This window comes from Pseudorasbora parva, chromosome 11 (assembly GCF_024679245.1).
Source record: "Pseudorasbora parva isolate DD20220531a chromosome 11, ASM2467924v1, whole genome shotgun sequence".
NCBI classification, from domain to species: Eukaryota; Metazoa; Chordata; class Actinopteri; order Cypriniformes; family Gobionidae; genus Pseudorasbora; species Pseudorasbora parva.
The window spans coordinates 44,673,910-44,701,865 of NC_090182.1; the positions used below are offsets into that span (position 1 = coordinate 44,673,910).

Consider the following 27,956-nt stretch of genomic DNA (forward strand, 5'->3'; position numbering starts at 1 on the left):
ACTTAATCGTGCAGCTTGTGTATCACGGCTAACTTACGTGCACTTTATCAAGGCTGAGACCACAATCGAGCTGTTCAATTATATAGTTTTTATCGACACCAATAACGATTTTATGACAACCAATCTTTTGTCTAGTTAAAATAAACTTAGTTTGCATGTTTTTTTTGTTTTAATTTAAAAAATATATATATAATAATAATTTTATTATAACTGTGATATTCTTATTATAGAAGCATATATATATATATATATATATATATATATATATATATATATATATATATATATATATATATATATATATATATATATATATATATATATATTAGCTAGAGCTAGCTCTGAAAAAAAATTCAGAGCTATATATGTGTGTGTGTGTGTGTGTGTGTGTGTGTGTGATAAAATTAATACATTTCTCATGTTGCCTTTCGGTACACAGTTTTAGTAGCCTATATATTGATTTAACATAAATACCTTTTTTTATTGCACCTATCTGTTCTGTTCAATGTTACTTTCATATTGAAGTCCATGGTTATAATTATTCATAAGTATGTAGAGTCATAACTACATCTCTGACATTTATAACAAACGAAACAGTTTGAAAATCGGTTGAAATTGAGCAAGTTATTGCTATTTAAAAGTACATGCACCATTAAAACACACTGTTACGAGTGAGGAGCTGCCTGTGACAAGATGGCCGCAAGTTGCGAACGGCAACCTCCATTGGCCAACAGCGAGCACGAGACATCTAGCCTTTATTATGGATATCTATGGTCCTAACACACACCAAGTTTAGTCCGAATATGATAAAGCATTGCAGAGATCATATAGCCTAATGTCCATTAAGGCATGCTCTTCGTAAAATTCGTTTACACGTTTATTTGAGTAGGTATGGTTCAGCTGAAACAAAATCGGTCAGAAAGTGAATCAAATGATGTTTCTCTGAGCCTGATATGTATCACTTGATTGTATGCTATTTTGGCAAATATTTATTTTGAGAGCTCAAGCTCTTTTCCCATCTGCTCTGCATGTTGCTATCTGGATACTGAGATACTCAAGAGATATCAAAAGTTTGGGCTCAGTAAGAGTTTTAAAGTCTCTTTTGATCAGCAAGGCTGCATTTATTTGGTCAAAGTACCGTTAATAAAAAAAATAAAAAAGCAGTAATATTGTGAAATATTATTACTGTTTAAAATACAATGAGGCAAAAAAGTATTTTGTCAGTCACCAATTGTGCAAGTTCTCCCACTTAAAAAGATGAAAGTGGCCTGTAATTTTTATCATAGGTACACTTCAACTATGAGAGACTGAATGAGAAAAAAATCCAGAAAATCACATTGTCTGATTTTTAAAGAATATATCCTTTGTTGTCAATGACGGAGGTCAAACCTTTTCTGTAAGTCTACACAAGGTTTTTACACACTGTTGCTGGTAGTTTGGATTACATTTCTGTGAATTAAATTGCATCAATTCACAGAATATTAATTTGGCCAACTGATCAGTCACTAGAACATTTTCAAGTAGAACATTATTTTTTTTTTTTTACAGTGTATTATTACCCTCTATATAAAATAACATAAAATCACTGTATGATATACCAAGACGTTTTTTTGTAAATCTGAATATCTCATAACAAACTTGTCAGACTTGTCAAACTATGTCAGACATTACATATATATATATATATATATATATATATATATATATATATATATATATATATATATATATATATATATATATATATATATATATATATATATATATATATATATATATATATATATATATAATAATAATATATATTATTATTTTTTTTTTTTTTTTATTTATAAAAAAAACAAGTCCAAGAAAAGAGCAGCATGTGTCTGTGAGAGGTACTTGTCTGTCACTACTTAAAGTCACCAGCCGCTGACATCACAACAATAGAGCTGAAGAGCTTGAGTAAGTGCGGCTCTGTTTAAAATGATTCCTGCTCCTCCAGCATGATTCTTAAGACTGGAACTGTGTTTGGAGGAGCTGCAAATCTCTGAGACGGATAGTCAGGCGAACAGTTCCATTTCTCACACTATACATTGAGTTTTTAATGTGCGATTGTGACAGGTCAGGTTTCTTAGTCAACATGCTTGTGTATTTAGAAGGATATTGATGTTTCTGTTTATTTCCTCCTGTTCTTCAATGTTTCACAGTTGCATATGACCTGAGACTCCTCTGAGATTCCAAATATTCAGTTTGCTGTCGGGATGTACGGGCTGCTGTGTGAAAGTCTCCATGACTTCATTAAGGAGTCGTATGGTGACGATGTGTGGAAACTGGTCAGAGAGAGAGCCGATGTCAGACTGCACTCCTTCGTGACTCATCAGGTTAGAATCTCCTATTAATGTGAGAAAAAAGAAAAGAAAAACAGAGCTCTAATCAAATATTTTTTGATCCATTTTAGAGACCATCCATTTGTATCAGAAAAATAAGTCGTTACGTTTATAAAAAAAGTACTAATTTCTAAGAAAATGGCAAGCTGGATTGGATCAATGTAGCAAAAATACAAAATTCTGTCATGAAACTGTAGATGGCGCAAGCTGATGGGTCCATCAATCTGCTTGCAATCACGTTCACTATTGGGCACAACTAATTGGTTTCTGATGTATTTGTAGCCAGTTGGCTTAATGCTCAACCTTCAAACACTGGTCAGATTTTTCTGTAGCAGTTGCAGAACACTTTTTGATATTAACAGCAGCAGCAGCAACAATAACAGCAGCGGCAGCAATAACAGCAGCATCAATAACAGCAGCATCAATAACAGCAGCAATAACAGCAGCAGCAATAACAGCGGCAGCAATAACAGCGGCAGCAATAACAGCAGCAGCAGCAGCAGCAATAACAGTAGCAGCAATAACCACCAGCAGCAATAACAACGGCAGCAATAACAGCAGCATCAATAACAGCGGCAGCAATAACCGCGGCAGCAATAACAGCGGCAGCAATTACAGCAGCAGCAATACCAGCAGCAGCAATAACAGCAGCAGCAATAACAGCGGCAGCAATAACAGCGGCAGCAATAACAGCAGCAGCAATAACAGCAGCAGCAATAGCAGCAGCAATAACAGCAGCAGCAATAACAGCCACAGCAATAACAGGCGCAGCAGCAATGACAGGAGCAATAATAGCGGCAGCAATAACAGCAGCAACAATAACAGCAGCAACAAAAATGGCAGCAACAATAACGGCAGCAGCGGCAGCAATAACAGCAGCAGCGGCAGCAATAACAGCAGCAGCAATAACAGCCGTGGCAGCAATAACAGCAGCGGCAGCAATAACAGCAGCATCAATAACAGCAGCATCAATAACAGCAGCAACAATAACGGCAGCAGCGGCAGCAATAACAGCAGCAGCGGCAGCAATAACAGCAGCAGCAATAACAGCAGCGGCAGCAATAACAGCAGCGGCAGCAATAACAGCAGCATCAATAACAGCAGCATCAATAACAGCAGCAACAATAACGGCAGCAGCGGCAGCAATAACAGCGGCAGCAATAACAGCGGCAGCAATTACAGCAGCAGCAATACCAGCAGCAGCAATAACAGCAGCAGCAATAACAGCGGCAGCAATAACAGCGGCAGCAATAACAGCAGCAGCAATAACAGCAGCAGCAATAGCAGCAGCAATAACAGCAGCAGCAATAACAGCCACAGCAATAACAGGCGCAGCAGCAATGACAGGAGCAATAATAGCGGCAGCAATAACAGCAGCAACAATAACAGCAGCAACAAAAATGGCAGCAACAATAACGGCAGCAGCGGCAGCAATAACAGCAGCAGCGGCAGCAATAACAGCAGCAGCAATAACAGCCGTGGCAGCAATAACAGCAGCGGCAGCAATAACAGCAGCATCAATAACAGCAGCATCAATAACAGCAGCAACAATAACGGCAGCAGCGGCAGCAATAACAGCAGCAGCGGCAGCAATAACAGCAGCAGCAATAACAGCAGCGGCAGCAATAACAGCAGCGGCAGCAATAACAGCAGCATCAATAACAGCAGCATCAATAACAGCAGCAACAATAACGGCAGCAGCGGCAGCAATAACAGCAGCAGCGGCAGCAATAACAGCAGCGGCAGCAATAACAGCAGCGGCAGCAATAACAGCAGCATCAATAACAGCAGCAACAATAACGGCAGCAGCGGCAGCAATAACAGCCGCGGCAGCAATAACAGCAGCAGCAATAACAGCAGCATCAATAACAGCAGCATCAATAACACCAGCATCAATAACAGCAGCAACAATAACGGCAGCAGCGGCAGCAATAACAGCAGCAGCGGCAGCAATAACAGCAGCAGCAATAACAGCAGCATCAATAACAGCAGCATCAATAACAGCAGCAACAATAACGGCAGCAGCGGCAGCAATAACAGCAGCAGCGGCAGCAATAACAGCAGCAATAACAGCAGCGGCATCAATAACAGCAGCAATAACAGCAGCGGCATCAATAACTGCATCAATAACAGCAGCAGCGGCATCAATAACAGCAGCAGCGGCAGCAATAACAGCAGCAATAACAGCCGCAGCAGCAATAACAGCAGCATCAGCAATAACAGGAGCAATAATAGCGGCAGCAATAACAGCAGCAGCAGCAATAACAGGAGCAATAATAGCGGCAGCAATAACAGCAGCAGCAGCAATAACAGAAGCAGCAATAATAGCGGCAGCGAATAACAGCAGAAGCAGCAGCAACAGCAATAGCAGCAGCAGCAAAAACAACAAGACCACTTTTAATGGATACTGACCACTGCATACCGGGAAGACCCCACAAGAGCTGCAGGCAAACTCACTCAAATCCTTACGCTTGCCCTGCTCCTGCTTCTAACACATCAAATCTGAGGACAAAATGTTCACTTGCTGCCTAATATATCCCACCCACTAACAGGTGTCGTGATGAAGAGATCATCAGTGTTATTCAGTGGTTATAATGTTATGCCTGATCGGTGTATGTGTGTGGTTATACCCATGCATAAGTACATGTCTGTGTTAATGTGTGTTTGTGTAGGTCTACAGTGAGAGTGTGATTCCACGTATTGCTAAAGCAGCGAGTGGCGTCACAGGAACCCCATATAATGAGCTCATGAACTCATGGGGGGTTTATTTCCTCGGATTTGTGGGGAAATATGGATATGACAGAATTCTTAAGGTACCTTCTGACCTACTTGGTCTGTAGCAATTTGCATGATGTGATTTACCTAAGTACCTGCTGCTGTTATCCAGAACAAAGTTTCTATTGAACAATTATAGGCAGTCCAATTCTCTTGTATCCGCAATGTGTGATATGCACACATTGCCACTGAGTATTTTTATGTATTTTTGTGTTTTTTACTGTGTGTGAGGTGTTGGGCCGCCATGTGCGGGACTTTGTAAATGGTCTGGATAACCTGCATGAGTACCTGCGCTTCAGTTACCCAAAAGTCCAGCCGCCAACCTTCTTCTGCCAGGAGGAATCAGCTACAGGAGTCACACTTTATTACAGGTGTGTGTGTGTGTGTGTTTGTGTGTGTTCGTGAGTGTGCGTGAGTGTGCCTGTGTGAGTGTGCGTGAGTGTGTGTGAGTGACTGTGAGTGAGCGTGTGAGTGAGCACGTGAGTGAACGCGAGAGTGAGAGCGAGAGCGAGCGCGAACGCGTGTGCATGTGTGTGAATAAACAAAATATACATTTCGCACAGTATAAGAATCATTGTCAATTGAAAGTCCCCGTAAAACATGAAAACTCAACATTCTCGGCTCTGTTGCTGTGTGTGTGTTCAGGAGCAAGCGTAAAGGTTACCTGCACTATGCTATGGGTCAGCTGAGACAGATGGGAAAGCAGTTCTATGACACTGACATTCATGTTGAGGTTTTGTCCGAGCAGCTGGTGGGAGATTATTCAGACGTCACCATGAGGTGAGACAACATGCTAATGAAACAGATCAATACCTGACTAGCCGGTACCATCTGTTGTACCGTCTGTTTCATGCATACTGAGCTTTTTACACTGTTAAAGACTTGGATTCCCATCCTAAACATAGACAAAGTTTCAAAAACTAATGTTGGACGTTTGATGGAGTATTTCTGTGTCAAAAATACTCTTTTCGAGTATGGGTCGGCTTGACGTCGACAGAGCGGAAGGTCCTTGTATGGGCCGTACGGACTCTTCTCCCCGAAGGGTGCGCGCTTGCGTGACTAGAGCGAGAGAGGAAATGCACGGCACCCGTAAACACTCTCAGCTGCAGATCCACTCATCCGTGAACACTGATGCACCGTGCTCCACTTTTTTCCTATGGGTGACATCAAACGACTTTAACGCGGCCGCATAGCATTCTGGGAAGGCAGCGCTGCATTTGAACCGATTAGAATGCAGAAATGACGGGAAGCTTCACACTTCATCGCTTCAGTCGCGTCGCAAAAGTGGATCTCCGAGGTCGCTGCTGTCAGAGGACTTCACCAAATCAACAGTTACCAAAGAAGTGTGTTTTTGACGGAGCGGTCCCAGCGATAAAGGTTCACGGTTGTGCGCGGTGAGTAAAACTGCTTCAAATGTCTGTTGTTGGCTATCGTCGCGTGAGTAAACATCAGTAAACGACACGATCGTGTATAACGTTAGTTAATTCATCAATGGAGCATGCGATCTATGGTGTGTGTTTAAATACATTTGTTTAGCTGACCAATATAGGCGTCAGTTTGTTTATTGTAAAACCACCCAAACATAAACCTAGCGTTCTCACAAAGCGTGCTTCGTCATTCAAATGCACTAACGGACTCCATTGTTGTTCTGTATAACGTTACACTAGTCTGACGTGCAAAACCGTTTTGCTTGCTACTGCTAAGGTTTAGTCGCATACAATAGTCCATAAACCGAATCATGTCCTCATAAACTGCGAGTAAACACACACAAATGTTGGCAGGCCACTAAATACAGTCCATACCACAGAGACGGACGTCCTGCTGTTGCTGTTTCTCCTGTTCAATTTATTTCAGCCTCCGAATGATTCCGGATCATATCTGTATTAGCGGAATCTGATTGATAGCCACGGGTTTCTCCACGCTTGAGGACGTCACCACTTTGTGCGCGCTCGTCATTCTTTAGCTCCGCCCATACGATACGCCTACAGGCGCTCGTTTTTTTCCGGAAAGACGAATTTCTTTTAGAAATATAATAAAACTAAAGACTTTTCAGAGATATGAAGGATGCAATACTACTCTATAGGCAATAGAGTAGTATTGCATTGGAGAGTAGTATTGCCCCCCCCCCCCCCACATGACATATGGCAGATGTAATGAAACAATTATATTTTTTATTTCAGATTAAACTTTGACAACTCTGCATATCGATATATCCAGAAAGAGGATGAAGAGGAACAAGAGATCCTTCCCATCACCAGTGACTTTTTCTTTGAAGTTTTTCCCTTCAACATCGTGTTCAGACAGGTGACTGTCTTCCCCTCGCGTCTCATCTCATCCTGTCTTCTCTGATAAAGTGTTATACAGGATAACGTGTGTTTTCTGATCCAATAGGATATGGTTGTGCATAACGTAGGCTCCGGATTGGCCACTGTCTTTCCTGATCTGGACGGGAAGAAGATCAATGATGCTTTTCTACTTGCTCGTCCTCTTGTGGAGTTCACGTGGAACATGGTATGTAATTTTTATTAGTAACATATTTTAATATTATATTTATATATTTATATAAATATTAATTTATATATTCATTCATTTTAAGTTTGTTTTTTTATTTTTAAACTGTAATTTGTGAACATTAATTATGTTATATGTTATTATTATAATATAAGTGATTATAAATGAACAAACTATAATATCAATAATATATATATAGGATATTAATTTAATATATATATATAGGATATTTATTAATCTCCTAGAGTAGATCTCTTGTTATATACTAATATATATGTGTACAATATCATTAAATTATTTACAATGGCAAATGAATGAACTAAAATATGTCTTATTTATTAATATTATTTTAAAATATGAATATAATAAAATATGCTATTAATTATAATAATATAAAATAACATAAAATTTAAAAATATTAACAAAAATAAATATGTATGATTATTTGTTTTAAATTAATATTTATTTGAATTAATTGTATCAATATATTAACATGTTAATTGTTCTAACATAAATTATTACATAAAATGAAACATAAAATATGTATTCATTAATATTATAATATTGTAAATATTGTAAATATATAAAAATATTGTATTATGTGTATGTACTTGTATTATTCTTAAATGTTATGTACTGTGTTTGTATTCATTAAATATTTAGTTTTAAATTACAATTTAAAAATATTTGTTTTCTGTTTATATATATATTCTATTTGTATTTTATTCCTGTGAAAATGAAACATGATGCATGAGCAGATGATCTACCTGAGGGTTTACTAATTTGTACTTATCCACAGTTATTTAGTGAATTCAATCATTCATAAATAAATCAGTAGCGATACCAAACCTAAGTCATTAATAAAAGAGTGTTGCATCATACTTACAACTTTATATTGAAGAAGATCAGTTAATAACTCAATCCATGGTCTCTGTGACAGATCATCTCCCACCCCAACAACCTGTTTGAGATCATGTCGAAGGAGCCGGTGAAGCGCGAGAGGAACCTTCATAACAGAGTGCAGAGTAAGGAATGTGTTCATCATTCTCTGAAGAGCTCAGGCCTACGGCTGCGGCTAATGATCCTCCTGTCCTGACTCTGTCTCTGTCTCATAGTCTCTGTCTCATAGACTCTGTCTCTGTCTCATAGACTCTGTCTCATAGTCTCTGTCTCATAGACTCTGTCTCTGTCTCATAGACTCTGTCTCATAGACTCTGTCTCATAGTCTCTGTCTCATAGACTCTGTCTCTGTCTCATAGACTCTGTCTCATAGTCTCTGTCTCATAGACTCTGTCTCTGTCTCATAGACTCTGTCTCATAGACTCTGTCTCATAGTCTCTGTCTCATAGTCTCTGTCTCTGTCTCATAGTCTCTGTCTCTGTCTCATAGTCCCTGTCTCTGTCTTAAAGTCTCTGTCTCTGTCTCATAGTCTCTGTCTCATAGTCTCTGTCTCATAGTCCCTGTCTCTGTCTTAAAGTCTCTGTCTCTGTCTCATAGTCTCTGTCTCATAGTCTCTGTCTCTGTCTCATAGTCTCTGTCTCTGTCTCATAGTCCCTGTCTCTGTCTTAAAGTCTCTGTCTCTGTCTCATAGTCTCTGTCTCATAGTCTCTGTCTCATAGTCCCTGTCTCTGTCTTAAAGTCTCTGTCTCTGTCTCATAGTCTCTGTCTCATAGACTCTGTTTCTGTCTCATAGACTCTGTCTCATGGTCTCTGTCTTTGTCTCATAGACTCTGTCTCATAGACTCTGTCTCATAGTCTCTGTCTCATAGTCTCTGTCTCTGTCTCATAGACTCTGTCTCATAGTCTCTGTCTCTGTCTCATAGTGTCTGTCTCATAGTCTCTGTCTCATAGTCTCTGTCTCATAGTCTCTGTCTCATAGTCTCTGTATCTGTCTCATAGTCTCTGTCTCTGTCTCATAGTCTCTGTCTCTGTCTCATAGACTCTGTCTCATAGTCTCTGTCTCAGAGTCTCTGTCTCTGTCTCATAGTCTCTGTCTCTGTCTCATAATCTCTGTCTCATAGTCCCTGTCTCTGTCTCATAGTCTCTGTCTCTGTCTCATAGTCTCTGTCTCTGTCTCAGTCTCTGTCTCATAGACTCTGTCTCATAGTCTCTGTCTCTGTCTCATAGTCTCTGTCTCATAGTCTCTGTCTCTGTCTCATAGACTCTGTCTCATAGTCTCTGTCTTTGTCTCATAGACTCTGTCTCATAGACTCTGTCTCATAGACTCTGTCTCTGTCTCATAGACTCTGTCTCATAGTCTCTGTCTCATAGTCTCTGTCTCTGTCTCATAGACTCTGTCTCATTGTCTCTGTCTCTGTCTCATAGTCTCTGTCTCATAGACTCTGTCTCATAGTCTCTCTCTCATAGACTCTGTCTCATAGTCTCTGTCTCATAGTCTCTGTCTCTGTCTCATAGTCTCTGTCTCATAGTCTCTGTCTCTGTCTCATAGTCTCTGTCTCATAGTCTCTGTCTCATGGTCTCTGTCTCATAGTCTCTGTCTCATAGTCTCTGTCTCATAGTCTCTGTCTCATAGTCTCTGTCTCAGTCTCTGTCTCATAGTCTCTGTCTCATAGTCTCTGTCTCTGTCTCATAGTCTCTGTCTCATAGTCTCTGTCTCATAGACTCTGTCTCATAGTCTCTGTCTCTGTCTCATAGTCTCTGTCTCTGTCTCATAGACTCTGTCTCATAGTCTCTGTCTCTGTCTCATAGTCTCTGTCTCTGTATCATAGACTCTGTCTCATAGGCTCTGTCTCTGTCTCATAGTCTCTGTCTCTGTCTCATAGACTCTGTCTCATAGTCTCTGTCTCAGAGTCTCTGTCTCTGTCTCAGAGTCTCTGTCTCATAGTCTCTGTCTCATAGACTCTTTCTCTGTCTCATAGACTCTTTCTCTGTCTCATAGACTCTGTCTCATAGACTCTGTCTCATAGTCTCTGTCTCATAATCTCTGTCTCATAGACTCTGTCTCATAGACTCTTTCTCTGTCTCATAGTCTCTGTCTCATAGTCTCTGTCTCATAGTCTCTGTCTCATAGTCTCTGTCTCTGTCTCATAGTCTCTGTCTCATAGACTCTGTCTCATAGACTCTGTCTCAGAGTCTCTGTCTCATAGTCTCTGTCTCATAGTCTCGTCTCATAGTCTCTGTCTCTGTCTCATAGACTCTGTCTCATAGTCTCTGTCTCATAGACTCTGTCTCATAGTCTGTCTCATAGTCTGTCTCATAGTCTCTGTCTCATAGTCTCTGTCTCTGTCTCATAGTCTCTGTCTCATAGTCTCTGTCTCATAGTCTCTGTCTCATAGTCTCTGTCTCATAGTCTCTGTCTCTGTCTCATAGTCTCTGTCTCATAGTCTCTGTCTCATAGACTCTGTCTCATAGTCTCTGTCTCATAATCTCTGTCTCATAGACTCTTTCTCTGTCTCATAGTCTCTGTCTCATAGTCTCTGTCTCATAGTCTCTGTCTCATAGACTCTGTCTCATAGACTCTTTCTCTGTCTCATAGTCTCTGTCTCATAGTCTCTGTCTCATAGACTCTGTCTCATAGACTCTTTCTCTGTCTCATAGACTCTGTCTCATAGTCTCTGTCTCATAGTCTTTGTCTCATAGACTCTGTCTCATAGACTATTTCTCTGTCTCATAGTCTCTGTCTCATAATCTCTGTCTCATAGACTCTGTCTCATAGTCTCTGTCTCATAGTCTCTGTCTCATAGACTCTGTCTCATAGTCTCTGTCTCATAGTCTCTGTCTCATAATCTCTGTCTCATAGACACTGTCTCATAGTCTCTGTCTCTGTCTCATAGTCTCTGTCTCTGTCTCATAGACTCTGTCTCATAGTCTCTGTCTCATAGTTTCTGTCTCATTGTCTCTGTCTCATAGTCTCTGTCTCTGTCTCAGAGTCTCTGTCTCATAGTCTCTGTCTCATAGACTTTCTCTGTCTCATAGACTCTGTCTCATAGACTCTGTCTCATAGTCTCTGTCTCATAATCTCTGTCTCATAGTCTCTGTCTCATAGTCTCTGTCTCATAGACTCTGTCTCTGTCTCATAGACTCTGTCTCATAGTCTCTGTCTCATAGTCTCTGTCTCATAGACTCTGTCTCATAGACTCTGTCTCATAGACTCTTTCTCTGTCTCTTAGTCTCTGTCTCATAGTCTCTGTCTCATAGACTCTGTCTCATAGACTCTGTCTCATAGACTCTGTCTCATAGACTCTGTCTCATAGACTCTTTCTCTGTCTCATAGACTCTGTCTCTGTCTCATAGACTCTGTCTCATAGACTCTGTCTCATAGACTCTGTCTCATAGTCTCTGTCTCATTGACTCTGTCTCATAGACTCTGTCTCATAGACTCTGTCTCATAGTCTCTGTCTCATAGACTCTTTCTCTCTCTCATAGACTCTGTCTCATAGTCTCTGTCTCATAGTCTCTGTCTCATAGACTCTTTCTCTGTCTCATAGTCTCTGTCTCATAGTCTCTGTCTCATAATCTCTGTCTCATAGACTCTGTCTCATAGTCTCTGTCTCATAGACTCTTTCTCTGTCTCATAGACTCTGTCTCATAGACTCTGTCTCATAGTGTCTGTCTCATAGTCTCTGTTTCATAGTCTCTGTCTCATAGTCTCTGTCTCATAGTCTCTGTCTCATAGACTCTGTCTCTGTCTCATAGTCTCTGTTTCATAGTCTCTGTCTCAGAGTCTCTGTCTCATAGTCTCTGTCTCAGAGTCTCTGTCTCATAGTCTCTGTCTCATAGTCTCTGTCTCTGTATCATAGACTCTGTCTCATAGACTCTGTCTCATAGACTCTTTCTCTGTCTCATAGACTCTGTCTCTGTCTCATAGACTCTGTCTCATAGACTCTGTCTCATAGTCTCTGTCTCATTGACTCTGTCTCATTGACTCTGTCTCATAGACTCTGTCTCATAGACTCTGTCTCATAGTCTCTGTCTCATAGACTCTTTCTCTCTCTCATAGACTCTGTCTCATAGTCTCTGTCTCATAGTCTCTGTCTCATAGACTCTTTCTCTGTCTCATAGTCTCTGTCTCATAGTCTCTGTCTCATAATCTCTGTCTCATAGACTCTGTCTCATAGACTCTGTCTCATAGTCTCTGTCTCATAGACTCTTTCTCTGTCTCATAGACTCTGTCTCATAGACTCTGTCTCATAGTGTCTGTCTCATAGTCTCTGTTTCATAGTCTCTGTCTCATAGTCTCTGTCTCATAGTCTCTGTCTCATAGTCTCTGTCTCATAGACTCTGTCTCTGTCTCATAGTCTCTGTCTCATAGTCTCTGTCTCATAGTCTGTGTCTCATAGACTCTGTCTCATAGACTCTGTCTCTGTCTCAGAGTCTCTGTCTCATAGTCTCTGTCTCATAGTCTCTGTCTCATAGACTCTGTCTCATAGACTCTGTCTCATAGTCTCTGTCTCATAGTCTCTGTCTCAGAGTCTCTGTCTCATAGTCTCTGTCTCAGAGTCTCTGTCTCATAGTCTCTGTCTCAGAGTCTCTGTCTCTGTCTCATAGTCTCTGTCTCATAGACTCTTTCTCTGTCTCATAGACTCTGTCTCTGTCTCATAGTCTCTGTCTCATAGACTCTGTCTCATAGACTCTGTCTCATAGTCTCTGTCTCATTGACTCTGTCTCATTGACTTTGTCTCATAGACTCTGTCTCATAGACTCTGTCTCATAGTCTCTGTCTCATAGACTCTTTCTCTCTCTCATAGACTCTGTCTCATAGTCTCTGTCTCATAGTCTCTGTCTCATAGACTCTTTCTCTGTCTCATAGTCTCTGTCTCATAGTCTCTGTCTCATAATCTCTGTCTCATAGACTCTGTCTCATAGACTCTGTCTCATAGTCTCTGTCTCATAGACTCTTTCTCTGTCTCATAGACTCTGTCTCTTTCTCATAGTCTCTGTCTCATAGTCTCTGTCTCATAGTCTCTGTCTCATAGTCTCTGTCTCAGAGTCTCTGTCTCATAGTCTCTGTCTCATAGACTCTGTCTCTGTCTCAGAGTCTCTGTCTCAGAGTCTCTGTCTCATAGTCTCTGTCTCATAGTCTCTGTCTCAGAGTCTCTGTCTCTGTCTCATAGACTCTGTCTCTGTCTCATAGTCTCTGTTTCATAGTCTCTGTCTCAGAGTCTCTGTCTCATAGTCTCTGTCTCATAGTCTCTGTCTCATAGACTCTGTCTCATATACTCTGTCTCATAGTCTCTGTCTCATAGACTCTGTCTCATATACTCTGTCTCATAGTCTCTGTCTCATAGTCTCTGTTTCATAGTCTCTGTCTCTGTCTCATAGTCTCTGTCTCAGAGTCTCTGTCTCATAGTCTCTGTCTCATAGTCTCTGTCTCAGAGTCTCTGTCTCTGTCTCATAGTCTCTGTCTCATAGACTCTGTCTCTGTCTCATAGTCTCTGTTTCATAGTCTCTGTCTCATAGACTCTGTCTCATAGTCTCTGTCTCATAGACTCTTTCTCTGTCTCATAGACTCTTTCTCTGTCTCATAGTCTCTGTCTCATAATCTCTGTCTCATAGACTCTGTCTCATAGACTCTGTCTCATAGTCTCTGTCTCATAGACTCTTTCTCTGTCTCATAGACTCTGTCTCTGTCTCATAGACTCTGTCTCAGAGTCTCTGTCTCATAGTCTCTGTCTCATAGACTCTGTCTCATAGTCTCTGTCTCATAGTCTCTGTCTCATAGACTCTGTCTCATAGACTCTGTCTCTGTCTCATAGTCTCTGTCTCATAGTCTCTGTCTCATAGTCTCTGTCTCATAGACCCTGTCTCAGAGTCTCTGTCTCAGAGTCTCTGTCTCAGAGTCTCTGTCTCATAGTCTCTGTCTCATAATCTCTGTCTCATAGACTCTGTCTCATTGTCTCTGTCTCATAGTCTCTGTCTCATAGACTCTGTCTCATAGACTCTGTCTCATAGTCTCTGTCTCATAGTCTCTGTCTCATAATCTCTGTCTCATAGACTCTGTCTCATAGTCTCTGTCTCTGTCTCATAGACTCTGTCTCATAGTCTCTGTCTCATAGTTTCTGTCTCATTGTCTCTGTCTCATAGTCTCTGTCTCATAGACTCTGTCTCATAGACTCTGTCTCATAGACTCTGTCTCATAGACTCTTTCTCTGTCTCATAGACTCTGTCTCTGTCTCATAGACTCTGTCTCATAGACTCTGTCTCATAGACTCTGTCTCATAGTCTCTGTCTCATTGACTCTGTCTCATAGACTCTGTCTCATAGACTCTGTCTCATAGTCTCTGTCTCATAGACTCTTTCTCTCTCTCATAGACTCTGTCTCATAGTCTCTGTCTCATAGTCTCTGTCTCATAGACTCTTTCTCTGTCTCATAGTCTCTGTCTCATAGTCTCTGTCTCATTGACTCTGTCTCATAGACTCTGTCTCATAGACTCTGTCTCATAGTCTCTGTCTCATAGACTCTTTCTCTCTCTCATAGACTCTGTCTCATAGTCTCTGTCTCATAGTCTCTGTCTCATAGACTCTTTCTCTGTCTCATAGTCTCTGTCTCATAGACTCTGTCTCATAGACTCTGTCTCATAGACTCTGTCTCATAGTCTCTGTCTCATAGACTCTTTCTCTCTCTCATAGACTCTGTCTCATAGTCTCTGTCTCATAGTCTCTGTCTCATAGACTCTTTCTCTGTCTCATAGTCTCTGTCTCATAGTCTCTGTCTCATAGACTCTTTCTCTGTCTCATAGTCTCTGTCTCATAGTCTCTGTCTCATTGACTCTGTCTCATAGACTCTGTCTCATAGTCTCTGTCTCATAATCTCTGTCTCATAGACTCTGTCTCATAAACTCTTTCTCTGTCTCATAGACTCTGTCTCTTTCTCATAGTCTCTGTCTCATAGTCTCTGTCTCATAGTCTCTGTCTCAGAGTCTCTGTCTCATAGTCTCTGTCTCAGAGTCTCTGTCTCATAGTCTCTGTCTCATAGACTCTGTCTCTGTCTCAGAGTCTCTGTCTCATAGTCTCTGTCTCAGAGTCTCTGTCTCATAGTCTCTGTCTCAGAGTCTCTGTCTCATAGTCTCTGTCTCATAGACTCTGTCTCTGTCTCAGAGTCTCTGTCTCAGAGTCTCTGTCTCATAGTCTCTGTCTCATAGTCTCTGTCTCAGAGTCTCTGTCTCTGTCTCATAGACTCTGTCTCTGTCTCATAGTCTCTGTTTCATAGTCTCTGTCTCAGAGTCTCTGTCTCATAGTCTCTGTCTCATAGTCTCTGTCTCATAGACTCTGTCTCATATACTCTGTCTCATAGTCTCTGTCTCATAGACTCTGTCTCATATACTCTGTCTCATAGTCTCTGTCTCATAGTCTCTGTTTCATAGTCTCTGTCTCTGTCTCATAGTCTCTGTCTCAGAGTCTCTGTCTCATAGTCTCTGTCGCATAGTCTCTGTCTCAGAGTCTCTGTCTCTGTCTCATAGTCTCTGTCTCATAGACTCTGTCTCTGTCTCATAGTCTCTGTTTCATAGTCTCTGTCTCAGAGTCTCTGTCTCATAGTCTCTGTCTCAGAGTCTCTGTCTCATAGTCTCTGTCTCATAGACTCTGTCTCATAGACTCTGTCTCATAGTCTCTGTCTCATAGACTCTGTCTCATAGACTCTGTCTCATAGACTCTGTCTCTGTCTCATAGTCTCTGTCTCATAGTCTCTGTCTCATAGTCTCTGTCTCATAGACCCTGTCTCAGAGTCTCTGTCTCAGAGTCTCTGTCTCAGAGTCTCTGTCTCATAGTCTCTGTCTCATAATCTCTGTCTCATAGACTCTGTCTCATTGTCTCTGTCTCATAGTCTCTGTCTCATAGACTCTGTCTCATAGTCTCTGTCTCATAGTCTCTGTCTCATAATCTCTGTCTCATAGACTCTGTCTCATAGTCTCTGTCTCATAGACTCTGTCTCATAGTCTCTGTCTCATTGACTCTGTCTCATAGACTCTGTCTCATAGACTCTGTCTCATAGTCTCTGTCTCATAGACTCTTTCTCTCTCTCATAGACTCTGTCTCATAGTCTCTGTCTCATAGTCTCTGTCTCATAGACTCTTTCTCTGTCTCATAGTCTCTGTCTCATAGTCTCTGTCTCATTGACTCTGTCTCATAGACTCTGTCTCATAGACTCTGTCTCATAGTCTCTGTCTCATAGACTCTCTCTCTCTCATAGACTCTGTCTCATAGTCTCTGTCTCATAGTCTCTGTCTCATAGACTCTTTCTCTGTCTCATAGTCTCTGTCTCATAGTCTCTGTCTCATAGACTCTGTCTCATAGTCTCTGTCTCATAGACTCTTTCTCTGTCTCATAGACTCTGTCTCATAGACTCTGTCTCATAGTCTCTGTCTCATAGACTCTTTCTCTGTCTCATAGACTCTGTCTCATAGACTCTGTCTCATAGTGTCTGTCTCATAGTCTCTGTTTCATAGTCTCTGTCTCATAGTCTCTGTCTCATAGACTCTGTCTCTGTCTCATAGTCTCTGTTTCATAGTCTCTGTCTCAGAGTCTCTGTCTCATAGTCTCTGTCTCAGAGTCTCTGTCTCAGAGTCTCTGTCTCATAGTCTCTGTCTCATAATCTCTGTCTCATAGTCTCTGTCTCAGAGTCTCTGTCTCTGTCTCATAGTCTCTGTCTCATAGACTCTGTCTCTGTCTCATAGTCTCTGTCTCAGAGTCTCTGTCTCATAGTCACTGTCTCATAGTCTCTGTCTCATAGACCCTGTCTCATAGACTCTGTCTCATAGTCTCTGTCTCATAGACTCTGTCTCATAGACTCTGTCTCATAGTCTCTGTTTCATAGTCTCTGTCTCAGAGTCTCTGTCTTATAGTCTCTGTCTCAGAGTCTCTGTCTCATAGTCTCTGTCTCAGAGTCTCTGTCTCAGAGTCTCTGTCTCTGTCTCATAGTCTCTGTCTCATAGACTCTGTCTCTGTCTCATAGTCTCATAGACTCTTTCTCTGTCTCATAGACTCTGTCTCTGTCTCATAGTCTCTGTCTCATAGACTCTGTCTCATAGACTCTGTCTCATAGTCTCTGTCTCATTGACTCTGTCTCATAGACTCTGTCTCATAGACTCTGTCTCATAGTCTCTGTCTCATAGACTCTTTCTCTCTCTCATAGACTCTGTCTCATAGTCTCTGTCTCATAGTCTCTGTCTCATAGACTCTTTCTCTGTCTCATAGTCTCTGTCTCATAGTCTCTGTCTCATAATCTCTGTCTCATAGACTCTGTCTCATAGACTCTGTCTCATAGTCTCTGTCTCATAGACTCTTTCTCTGTCTCATAGACTCTGTCTCATAGTCTCTGTCTCATAATCTCTGTCTCATAGACTCTGTCTCATAGACTCTTTCTCTGTCTCATAGACTCTGTCTCTGTCTCATAGTCTCTGTCTCATAGTCTCTGTCTCATAGTCTCTGTCTCAGAGTCTCTGTCTCATAGTCTCTGTCTCAGAGTCTCTGTCTCATAGTCTCTGTCTCATAGACTCTGTCTCTGTCTCATAGTCTCTGTTTCATAGTCTCTGTCTCATAGTCTCTGTCTCAGAGTCTCTGTCTCAGAGTCTCTGTCTCATAGTCTCTGTCTCAGAGTCTCTGTCTCATAGTCTCTGTCTCATAGACTCTGTCTCTGTCTCATAGTCTCTGTCTCAGAGTCTCTGTCTCATAGTCTCTGTCTCATAGTCTCTGTCTCATAGTCTCTGTCTCTGTCTCATAGACTCTGTCTCTGTCTCATAGTCTCTGTTTCATAGTCTCTGTCTCATAGTCTCTGTCTCATAGACTCTGTCTCATAGACTCTGTCTCATAGTCTCTGTCTCATAGACTCTGTCTCATAGACTCTGTCTCTGTCTCATAGTCTCTGTCTCATAGTCTCTGTTTCATAGTCTCTGTCTCAGAGTCTCTGTCTCATAGTCTCTGTCTCAGAGTCTCTGTCTCATAGTCTCTGTCTCATAGTCTCTGTCTCAGAGTCTCTGTCTCTGTCTCATAGCCTCTGTCTCATAGACTCTGTCTCTGTCTCATAGTCTCTGTTTCATAGTCTCTGTCTCAGAGTCTCTGTCTCATAGTCTCTGTCTCAGAGTCTCTGTCTCATAGACTCTGTCTCATAGACTCTGTCTCATAGTCTCTGTCTCATAGACTCTGTCTCATAGACTCTGTCTCATAGACTCTGTCTCTGTCTCATAGTCTCTGTCTCATAGTCTCTGTCTCATAGTATCTGTCTCATAGACCCTGTCTCAGAGTCTCTGTCTCAGAGTCTCTGTCTCAGAGTCTCTGTCTCATAGTCTCTGTCTCATAATCTCTGTCTCATAGACTCTGTCTCATAGACTCTGTCTCATAGTCTCTGTCTCATAGTCTCTGTCTCATAGACTCTGTCTCATAGTCTCTGTCTCATAATCTCTGTCTCATAGACTCTGTCTCATAGTCTCTGTCTCTGTCTCATAGACTCTGTCTCATAGTCTCTGTCTCATAGTTTCTGTCTCATTGTCTCTGTCTCATAGTCTCTGTCTCATAGTCTCTGTCTCATAGACTTTCTCTGTCTCATAGACTCTATCTCATAGACTCTATCTCATAGACTCTGTCTCATAGTCTCTGTCTCATAGTCTCTGTCTCATAGTCTCTGTCTCATAGACTCTGTCTCTGTCTCATAGACTCTGTCTCATAGTCTCTGTCTCATAGTCTCTGTCTCATAGACCCTGTCTCATAGACCCTGTCTCATAGACTCTGTCTCATAGACTCTGTCTCATAGTCTCTGTCTCATAGTCTCTGTCTCATTGACTCTGTCTCATAGACTCTGTCTCATAGACTCTGTCTCTGTCTCATAGACTCTGTCTCATAGTCTCTGTCTCATAGACTCTGTCTCATAGACTCTTTCTCTGTCTCATAGTCTCTGTCTCATAATCTCTGTCTCATAGACTCTGTCTCATAGACTCTGTCTCATAGTCTCTGTCTCATAGACTCTTTCTCTGTCTCATAGACTCTGTCTCCGTCTCATAGACTCTGTCTCATAGTCTCTGTCTCATAGTCTCTGTCTCATAGTCTCTGTCTCATAGACTCTGTCTCTGTCTCATAGTCTCTGTCTCATAGTCTCTGTCTCAGTCTCTGTCTCATAGACTCTGTCTCATAGTCTCTGTCTCATAGACTCTGTCTCATAGACTCTGTCTCATAGACTCTGCCTCATAGTCTCTGTCTCATAGACTCTGTCTCATAGACTCAGATTATGAGAATGCCAACCGCACGGCTGACGTGGATGTGGAACTGATGGCCTTTCAGTCAATCATCGGGGACGATTATAAAGGTCAGTCACATCTCTGACCTTACTAAGATGATTTATAAAATATATATATATATATATATATATATATATATATATATATATATATATATATATATATATATATATATATATATATATCTTTTGTACATTTGCACTTGCTCACACTCATGTTATTTAAAAACCGGCATGACTTCCTTGATACCATTAAATACAAAAATAGAGAGATGCTATCAGACATAATAATGACAAAAAGTACCAACAGTAGTCTATATGGCCTTTATTATTTAATTTTTTTTTTTTAAATTTAATTGTGTGTGTGTTTGTGTGTGTGTTCATGTTTTTCTATCCCCATGGGGCATAATAACAGGAAACAAGCTTATAAATGAGAATACAGATACAGAATGAGTTTATTTGAAAATGTAAAAATGCTGAAAATGTTGTGTGATGGGTAGGGTTAGTGTAACGGGAGAGAATATTCAGTTTGTACAGTATAAAAACCTTTCCGTCTATGGAGAGTCCCCACAAAGATAGTGAAACAAAGATATGTGTGTGTGAGAAACACAACATTTTGATACTCTACTAAACAATAATACAGATACAACTTATTTACTTTTGAATTTGAATGTCATATGGCTTGTAAACAACATGAGGGCGAATAAATGTGTTTTTTAAGAGCATTATGTGGGTTTGAACATTGCAATTTTGAATTCTGGTCCATTTTGGATGTGTGCATGTGTGTATGTACAGGTGCATCTTAATAAATTAGAATGTTGTGCAAAAGTTAATTTATTTCAGTAATTCAAGGTAAAACTAATATATTATAGATTCATTGCATGCAAAGGGAGATATTTTAAGGCTTTATTGGTTATAATTTTGATGCTTATGGCTTACAGCTTATGAAAACCCCAAATTCAGAAAATGTGAATATTACATGCATCAATAAAAAAAGAAAAAAAGATTTTAAATCAAATATGTCGGCCCTCTGAAAAGTATAATTATGCATGTCCTTTTGCATACCATAATCATCAAAATTATAACAAATAAAGGCTTAGAATATCTCACTTTGCATGCAAAGTCTATATAATATATTAGTTTCACCTTTTAAGTTGACTTAGTGAAATAAATGAACTTTTCTATGACATTCTAATGTATTGAGATGCACCTGCATGTATGGATGTGTGGATGGATGATTGATGGATGGATGTATAATGGATGGATGTAGTATGTATGCATGGATGGATATGTGTATAATTTGTATGTTTGTATGTACTGTATGTATGTTTGGATGGATGGATCTATGTAGTATTTTTGTATGTATGTATGAATGCATGGATGGATAGATGTAGCATGTTGCTACATAACCACCTTAGGGTTGGTAGTTCATAACAATAAAAACAAAATGAAAAAAGTAAAAAATAAATAATAAAAACGAAATATCGATAAAGAAAGAAAGAAATAAAGATTATTCAACCTCCTGTCCCAGAATCAACACAACCAATTAAAATGAACCTCTTTTAATTTGAAAAGATAAAGAATACTACAAATCCCATCAAAGGGTAACAGAAATACAAATCAAAGAATAACAATAATAATCAAAAACAGGGATAATACTTCAGGGGAGGGCCAGGCCAAAATAACAAACAGAACATTGAATAACTAACTCAAGAATCTTAACAAATCTCCTAGAAACAGATCATAGAAAATAAAAGACATCATACTTCTCTTACTCCCTACCTAATACTCTGCCTTAGTCACACTGTTGTTCACTTTATGGTACCCGTACAAAAACAGAGTGAAGAGTCAGATTTTTTTTACTATAAGACATGGAGAACTCCATGGACTCTGATTAAAGATAGCCAAACTATTCTGCATCAAGTATTCAACCTCTTTTTCTATCACTGCTTGCTTTATTGGGTTTAGTCGATATGAATGTTGTTTAACGGGCAACAATAAAACAGTATTTCAACCAGGAGCATCTGAAAAGAGAGAAGTACGGTGGCCGAGACAGCTCAACACGCTGCAAATGAAGAAAGCACCAGCAAATAAAGAAAACATCTTCATCAGTTTGACAACACGTGCGCTGCAAATCCTCACAACACATGCAAATACAAAAACGCTCAGCAAATCCTCACAACACATGCTAATACAAAAACGTGCTGCAAAAGATTACAACACATACAAATTCAAAAACTGACCTGAAAGGTGAGGTTTTTTTTGTTTACTTTTATATCATGATGGTATAATTGCTTAGTCGTTTGGATATTGTTGGCCTAAATATATTGTTACACTGTATAAAAAAGACATGCAATCATACATTCAGGATGTTTAAATAAACAAAACAAATACTCACCTTTCAGCTGGTCAGTGACAACAACAGTGACAGGCGAGTAAACAATAAGCAGGTCCCAGTAGGGGTTCGTCACTCAAAGGAGTCCCCTCAAAAAATTTCCGTTGTGGTCTATGTTATTTGCAGCACATTTTTGTATGTGTATGTGTTGTGAGGATTTGCAGCGCGTTTTTGTATGTGTATGTGTTGTGAGGATTTGCAGCGCGTTTTTGTATGTGTATGTGTTGTGAGAATTTGCAGCACATTTTTGTATGTGTATGTGTTGTGAGAATTTGCAGCACATTTTTGTATGTGTATGTGTTGTGAGAATTTGCAGCACATTTTTGTATGTGTATGTGTTGTGAGAATTTGCAGCACATTTTTGTATGTGTATGTGTTGTGAGAATTTGCAGCACATTTTTGTATGTGTATGTGTTGTGAGAATTTGCAGCACATTTTTGTATGTGTATGTGTTGTGAGAATTTGCAGCACATTTTTGTATGTGTATGTGTTGTGAGGATTTGCAGCGCGTTTTTGTATGTGTATGTGTTGTGAACTTTTGCAGCGCGTTTTTGAATTTGCATGTGTTGTGAGGATTTGCAGCGCGTTTTTGTATTTGCATGCGTTGTGAACATTTGCAGTGCGCGTGTTGTCAAACTGATGAAGATGTTTTCTTTATTTGCTGGTGCTTTCTTCATTTGCTGCGTGTTGAGCTGTCTCGGCCACCGTAGAGAAGGGTATTTTCTTATCACTCTCACTACATCCTCTCGTTAACATGTTGGGAAATTGGATAAAAATCTGACTGACTCAGCACAACTGAGTTTTTCAGACAAACTTTGTCATTGTCGTCCTGGACCTGCTCAGAATTTATAAAGAAGAAGCAGCAAGCTGTGATGATGAAGGGGTGTGTGTCTCATCTCGCACATGATATGCTTTAAGCTAATTTATTAATGTGACAAATCTGACTCTTATGCTTTCGATCTGGTGTGCCTAAGCTTTTGTTCTATCACATGAAGACCAAAGAATTTTGCCTGAAACACAGATTCAGGGATGGGACCTAAAACCAGGACTATATCTCCAGCCTCAAAATTACGTGACACACTTTTTCGATCATACGCTTCTTCATTTTAGATTGCACGTCAGTCAAATGAGCTTTAGCGAAAGTGCATGCCTGATGTAAGCGTTCATGAAAGGAGCTTACTCGAGACCTGACACAGATGTACTAGATTTCTTTAACAACTGCTCACTCACGAGCTTTAACGGTCCGCGAACCGTGTGCCAAAACACAAGCTCAACGGGACTAAAACCCAAAGATTCCTGAACGGACTTACATATGGCGAACATTAACAACGGCAACCCGTCTGCCCAATCATTTCCCGTCTCCACACAGAAGGATCATAGACTTTAACGTCTGGTGGAACCTTTCCAGAGATCCCTGCGATTCGGGATGGTGCGCACTACACATTTTATGTGTTACTCTTAACTCAGCAAGTGTCTGTGCAAATACTGTCGAAGTAAAATTTGACATGTGGTCAGTCTGAATTACTCAAGGCAGATCAAAAGTAGACCAAAAAATTCACTAACTCTTTCACAATAAGAGGACCTTTAAATGGGCACAGCAGAATAGCTTCTACATAACGCGTTGCGCAACACATAACCATCAGAATATACTGATATCCAGTTTTAGATTTGGGCAGTGGACCCACACAGTCAATAATCAATCTCTCAAAAGGTTCACATAACACAGGAATGGGATAGAAAGGAGCCACAGGAACCTTCTGATTCGGCTTCCCTACGCGCTGACACACGTCATACGAATGGCAGAAATCTGAGATGGCAGATTTTAATCCAGGCCAGAAATAGTACTTAGAAATGCGCTGTTTTTGTAACTCCCAAATGCCCGGAAAGATGTTCATGAGCCAATTTCAAGACTTGCATTCTGTACCCAGTTGGTAAAACAATCTGGTATCTCACCTGCCATCAGAATGTGGAGGTTTCCATTTATGCATGAGAACTATCCCAATAATAAGATGTATCTAGGTCAGAAATATCATTAACATTAACAGCCATCTCACAACAATTTTTGTAATGTGGGATCAGACTTCTGAGCTAGGGATAACTGACCTTGACCCACATGTAAAGTCACTTCAGATGTTGAAGCTTCTGAACTAGATTTTATTTCCGCTTCCACAGCTAAATTATCTTTTCTAGGTTCAAGGTCAGAACCAAGAAAAGGGTCAGAAATATCAACCACGTCGCTAAACTTCTTTGATTGCGGTCTCGTTACCACACAAGCAGGAAATACTGAAGAGAAATGAGGAAACAGATCAGGCTGATTGCAAACCGGTTTGTTAGCCACCACTGGACAAGAGAAAACATTAGCACCGGCAAGGTCATTCCCAAAGATTAAACTAACCCCATTCACAGCCTTAGGGCGCACCCCCATCTCAACACTATTGAAGTGGAATATGAACACATCCCATCTCGTACATTCTCTCAAGTGCATTTCTCCCCGTAAAAGACTGATCAGAAAAGGGTAACACATCCTCACACACAAAGGACTGAGCAGATCTAGTATCACGCAGAATTAAAACTGGCTTAGTTTCTGAACCACTTCACATGACTCGGTACCATGCAAAGAAAAATGATCCATATGTGGAATCAGATTCAGGGTCAGACTGAGCAAAAGCCACATTTTTAGTCTTAGCAGCCATTTTCTGCTTCCAGGATTTACAATCAGCAATTAGAAGACCAGAATCTAAACAAAAGAAACAGACCTGACTTTATGTTCATTAAAATATATTACAACAGCCTCTGGCATACAATTTTTGAACTCCTCCAGTAACAATAACTCCTGGAGTTGATCAAAATTAACAACTCGACTCACTAAACACCACTTTTCAAAAATGTACTTCCTTTTCTCTAGCAAATTCTACACAGGTTTGTTTGGAATACTTTGAATGAGACCTGAATTTTTGACGATAGGCCTCTGGGACTAATATGTATACAGCTGTAACACTGCTGCTGTAATGATCTCATAATCAAGCGATTGATCAGGCAACACAGCTCATACTTCCTGGGATTTTTTTCCTGGGAAGTTGCATTGCAACAGTAAAGCCCACATATCTTTAGGGCATCTTAACTTAACTGCAACACATTCAAATCGGATGAAGAAAGAGTCAACTTCTGCCTCTCTAAAAGGAGGGACAAGTTTAACATACCTACTTGCATCAGTCAGAGCATCAAAGTCAGATGTAACGATGACTTACTGGTGTCGTTACATCCGAAGGAAGTTTAGTACGAGGCACTGGAATAGGTTTACTCATTCTCTCATCTGACTGTGAACCCAACTGACGTATTTGAACTGCACTCTCTGTTTCTGCTTGAACAATGCGCAGTTTAATTGCGGGACATCTCATACCAGATTTCCTAACAAGAGACACATCTCCCAGGTAATTAACACACTTTAAAACAAACAAGATGGGCAAAAAGAATGCACAAGTCCCCAATTGTTACATAACTACCTGTCTAGGCCCTAACGAAACAAAAATATATTGCAGTATATTGCAAAATTTCATGCAATACATTAGGCACTATATTCACAATAATGGGAATTAATATTTATATTTTTCAATGTATTGCAATATATTGAAAGCGGCAATCATTTGTATATTTTGCAATATATTACATGAATATATAATATATTTTATAATACCATCAATATATTATTCCATATATTTACAATATATTAAAATATATTTCAAGAAATATATTGGTAAATATATTTTCCTTTCGTAACAGGGGTTAAATATAAAACAAAAAATTAAAAGAAATCTTGGAGAGAGAACCAAGATTCTCTTCCCACTAAAGAATTCACAAAAAGATCCTGAGCTCACTCAATCAGAATCAAATCAACAACTCAAGCATCAGAGTCTGGGCAGACAGGAGGAATTCAGTCTCTCTGCTCTCTCACTCCATCCGCTTCTCCTCATATCTCAGCTCCTCCCCTTCATTCTCCAATCACGTCAAGCACCGTTAGATTGAATGCAGCTGGTCATTGTACCTGTCGGAATGACGAAAGTGAGAACAAGAGACAAAGACAGAAAAACACCCAAACACATACACAAATGCATGACACACTGCGATAGCAAATAAACATACATCCTTGGACATAACAGGATGGATGGATGAATAATGGATGTAGGATGGATGCTTGTATATAGTTTGTATGTATGTATGAATGTAGGATGAATGTATGTACTGTATGTAATGGATGGATGGATCATGGATGTAGGATGGATGCATGCATATAGTTTGTATGTATGTATGAATGTAGGATGAATGTATGTACTGTATGTAATGGATGGATGGATCATGGATGTAGGATGGATGCTTGTATATAGTTTGTATGTATGTATGAATGTAGGATGAATGTATGTACTGTATGTAATGGATGGATGGATCATGGATGTAAGATGGATGCATGTATATAGTTTGTATGTATGTATGAATGTAGGATGAATGTATGTACTGTATGTAATGGATGGATGGATCATGGATGTAGGATGGATGCATGTATATAGTTTGTATGTATGTATGAATGTAGGATGAATGTATGTACTGTATGTAATGGATGGATGGATCATGGATGTAGGATGGATGCATGTATATAGTTTGTATGTATGTATGAATGTAGGATGAATGTATGTACTGTATGTAATGGATGGATGGATCATGGATGTAGGATGGATGCTTGTATATAGTTTGTATGTATGTATGAATGTAGGATGAATGTATGTACTGTATGTAATGGATGGATGGATGTAAGATGGATGAATGTATGTATGTACTGTATGTAATGAATGGATGGATTGAAATATCTGTTATTCTATATATCATTATATCATTCTGTCATTCAGTCTATTGTTTTTTTTGTTGTCATTCTCTATATTGTTTATTTACTGATAATTAATTTATTGTATGTTAAAGGAACTGTATGTAAGAAATGTATTTCAGTGAATCATAAAATGGCCCTGACATGTCACTAGACATTAAGAAATCATGTTAATTTCAGATTCTTATATCTCTGACAACAGTAGTCCGGCCAGGATATTGTCATTTTAAAGTTGTTGTTGCAGCCCTCAACTGAAGTTGATGATGCCATGTTGTGTTTTGGCCTGAAGCTCCGCCCTACACCTATCGACCAATCAGAAGTCAGTAGTGTTTGGGGATCCGGGTTGCCAGATCTGCTCTAGTTACCACAGCTGCAGATCTACAAACATTCCTGCTGATCCTGCAGCCAATCTGGCAACCTTGTGGTCATTTGAAAGTGATTGCAGTACCAGTTTTGGCCACAATCTTACATACACTTCCTTTAACTCATATTTTTTTATTTTATTATGTGTAATGCATAGGCACCATTTTGATACTCTAATAAAGAGTATTTGATTTTGATTGTGAAAGTCATCTAGTGTATGTTTGAAGTTAGGCAAAAAACAATCAAAGTAATGCCAATATGTCAGATCAAGTTCTTCTTTGGATGGTGTCAGATGGAAACAGCGCTAATGCGATGGAGAACTGGGGTGACGGCAGCCGCTGCCTGAAACTGAAGGGTCAGATGAGGTACATGCCGGAGTGGGAGTCCATCATCTTCCTGGGGACTCCAGTGTAAGACACACACACGCACACACACACACACTGCCCCTAAACCTACCCATCACAGAAAATATTCAGCATTTTTACT

The 27,956-nt window shown here is 40.0% G+C and overlaps 1 protein-coding gene across 1 annotated transcript in view; it reads left to right on the plus strand.

The window, feature by feature from the left end:
- The first annotated feature begins 2,008 nt into the window (after positions 1 to 2,008).
- LOC137092445 (soluble guanylate cyclase 88E-like) overlaps positions 2,009 to 27,956 on the plus strand; it is a 31,396-nt gene continuing 5,448 nt past the window's right edge. The window contains exons 1-10 of the mRNA XM_067456694.1: positions 2,009 to 2,103; positions 2,190 to 2,363; positions 5,042 to 5,182; positions 5,376 to 5,515; positions 5,790 to 5,924; positions 7,325 to 7,448; positions 7,536 to 7,655; positions 8,596 to 8,680; positions 19,822 to 19,908; positions 27,763 to 27,880. Of these exons, the coding sequence (XP_067312795.1) occupies positions 2,244 to 2,363; positions 5,042 to 5,182; positions 5,376 to 5,515; positions 5,790 to 5,924; positions 7,325 to 7,448; positions 7,536 to 7,655; positions 8,596 to 8,680; positions 19,822 to 19,908; positions 27,763 to 27,880 (1,070 nt within the window). The 5' untranslated portion in view covers positions 2,009 to 2,103; positions 2,190 to 2,243. The remainder of the gene's footprint in view (positions 2,104 to 2,189; positions 2,364 to 5,041; positions 5,183 to 5,375; positions 5,516 to 5,789; positions 5,925 to 7,324; positions 7,449 to 7,535; positions 7,656 to 8,595; positions 8,681 to 19,821; positions 19,909 to 27,762; positions 27,881 to 27,956) is intronic.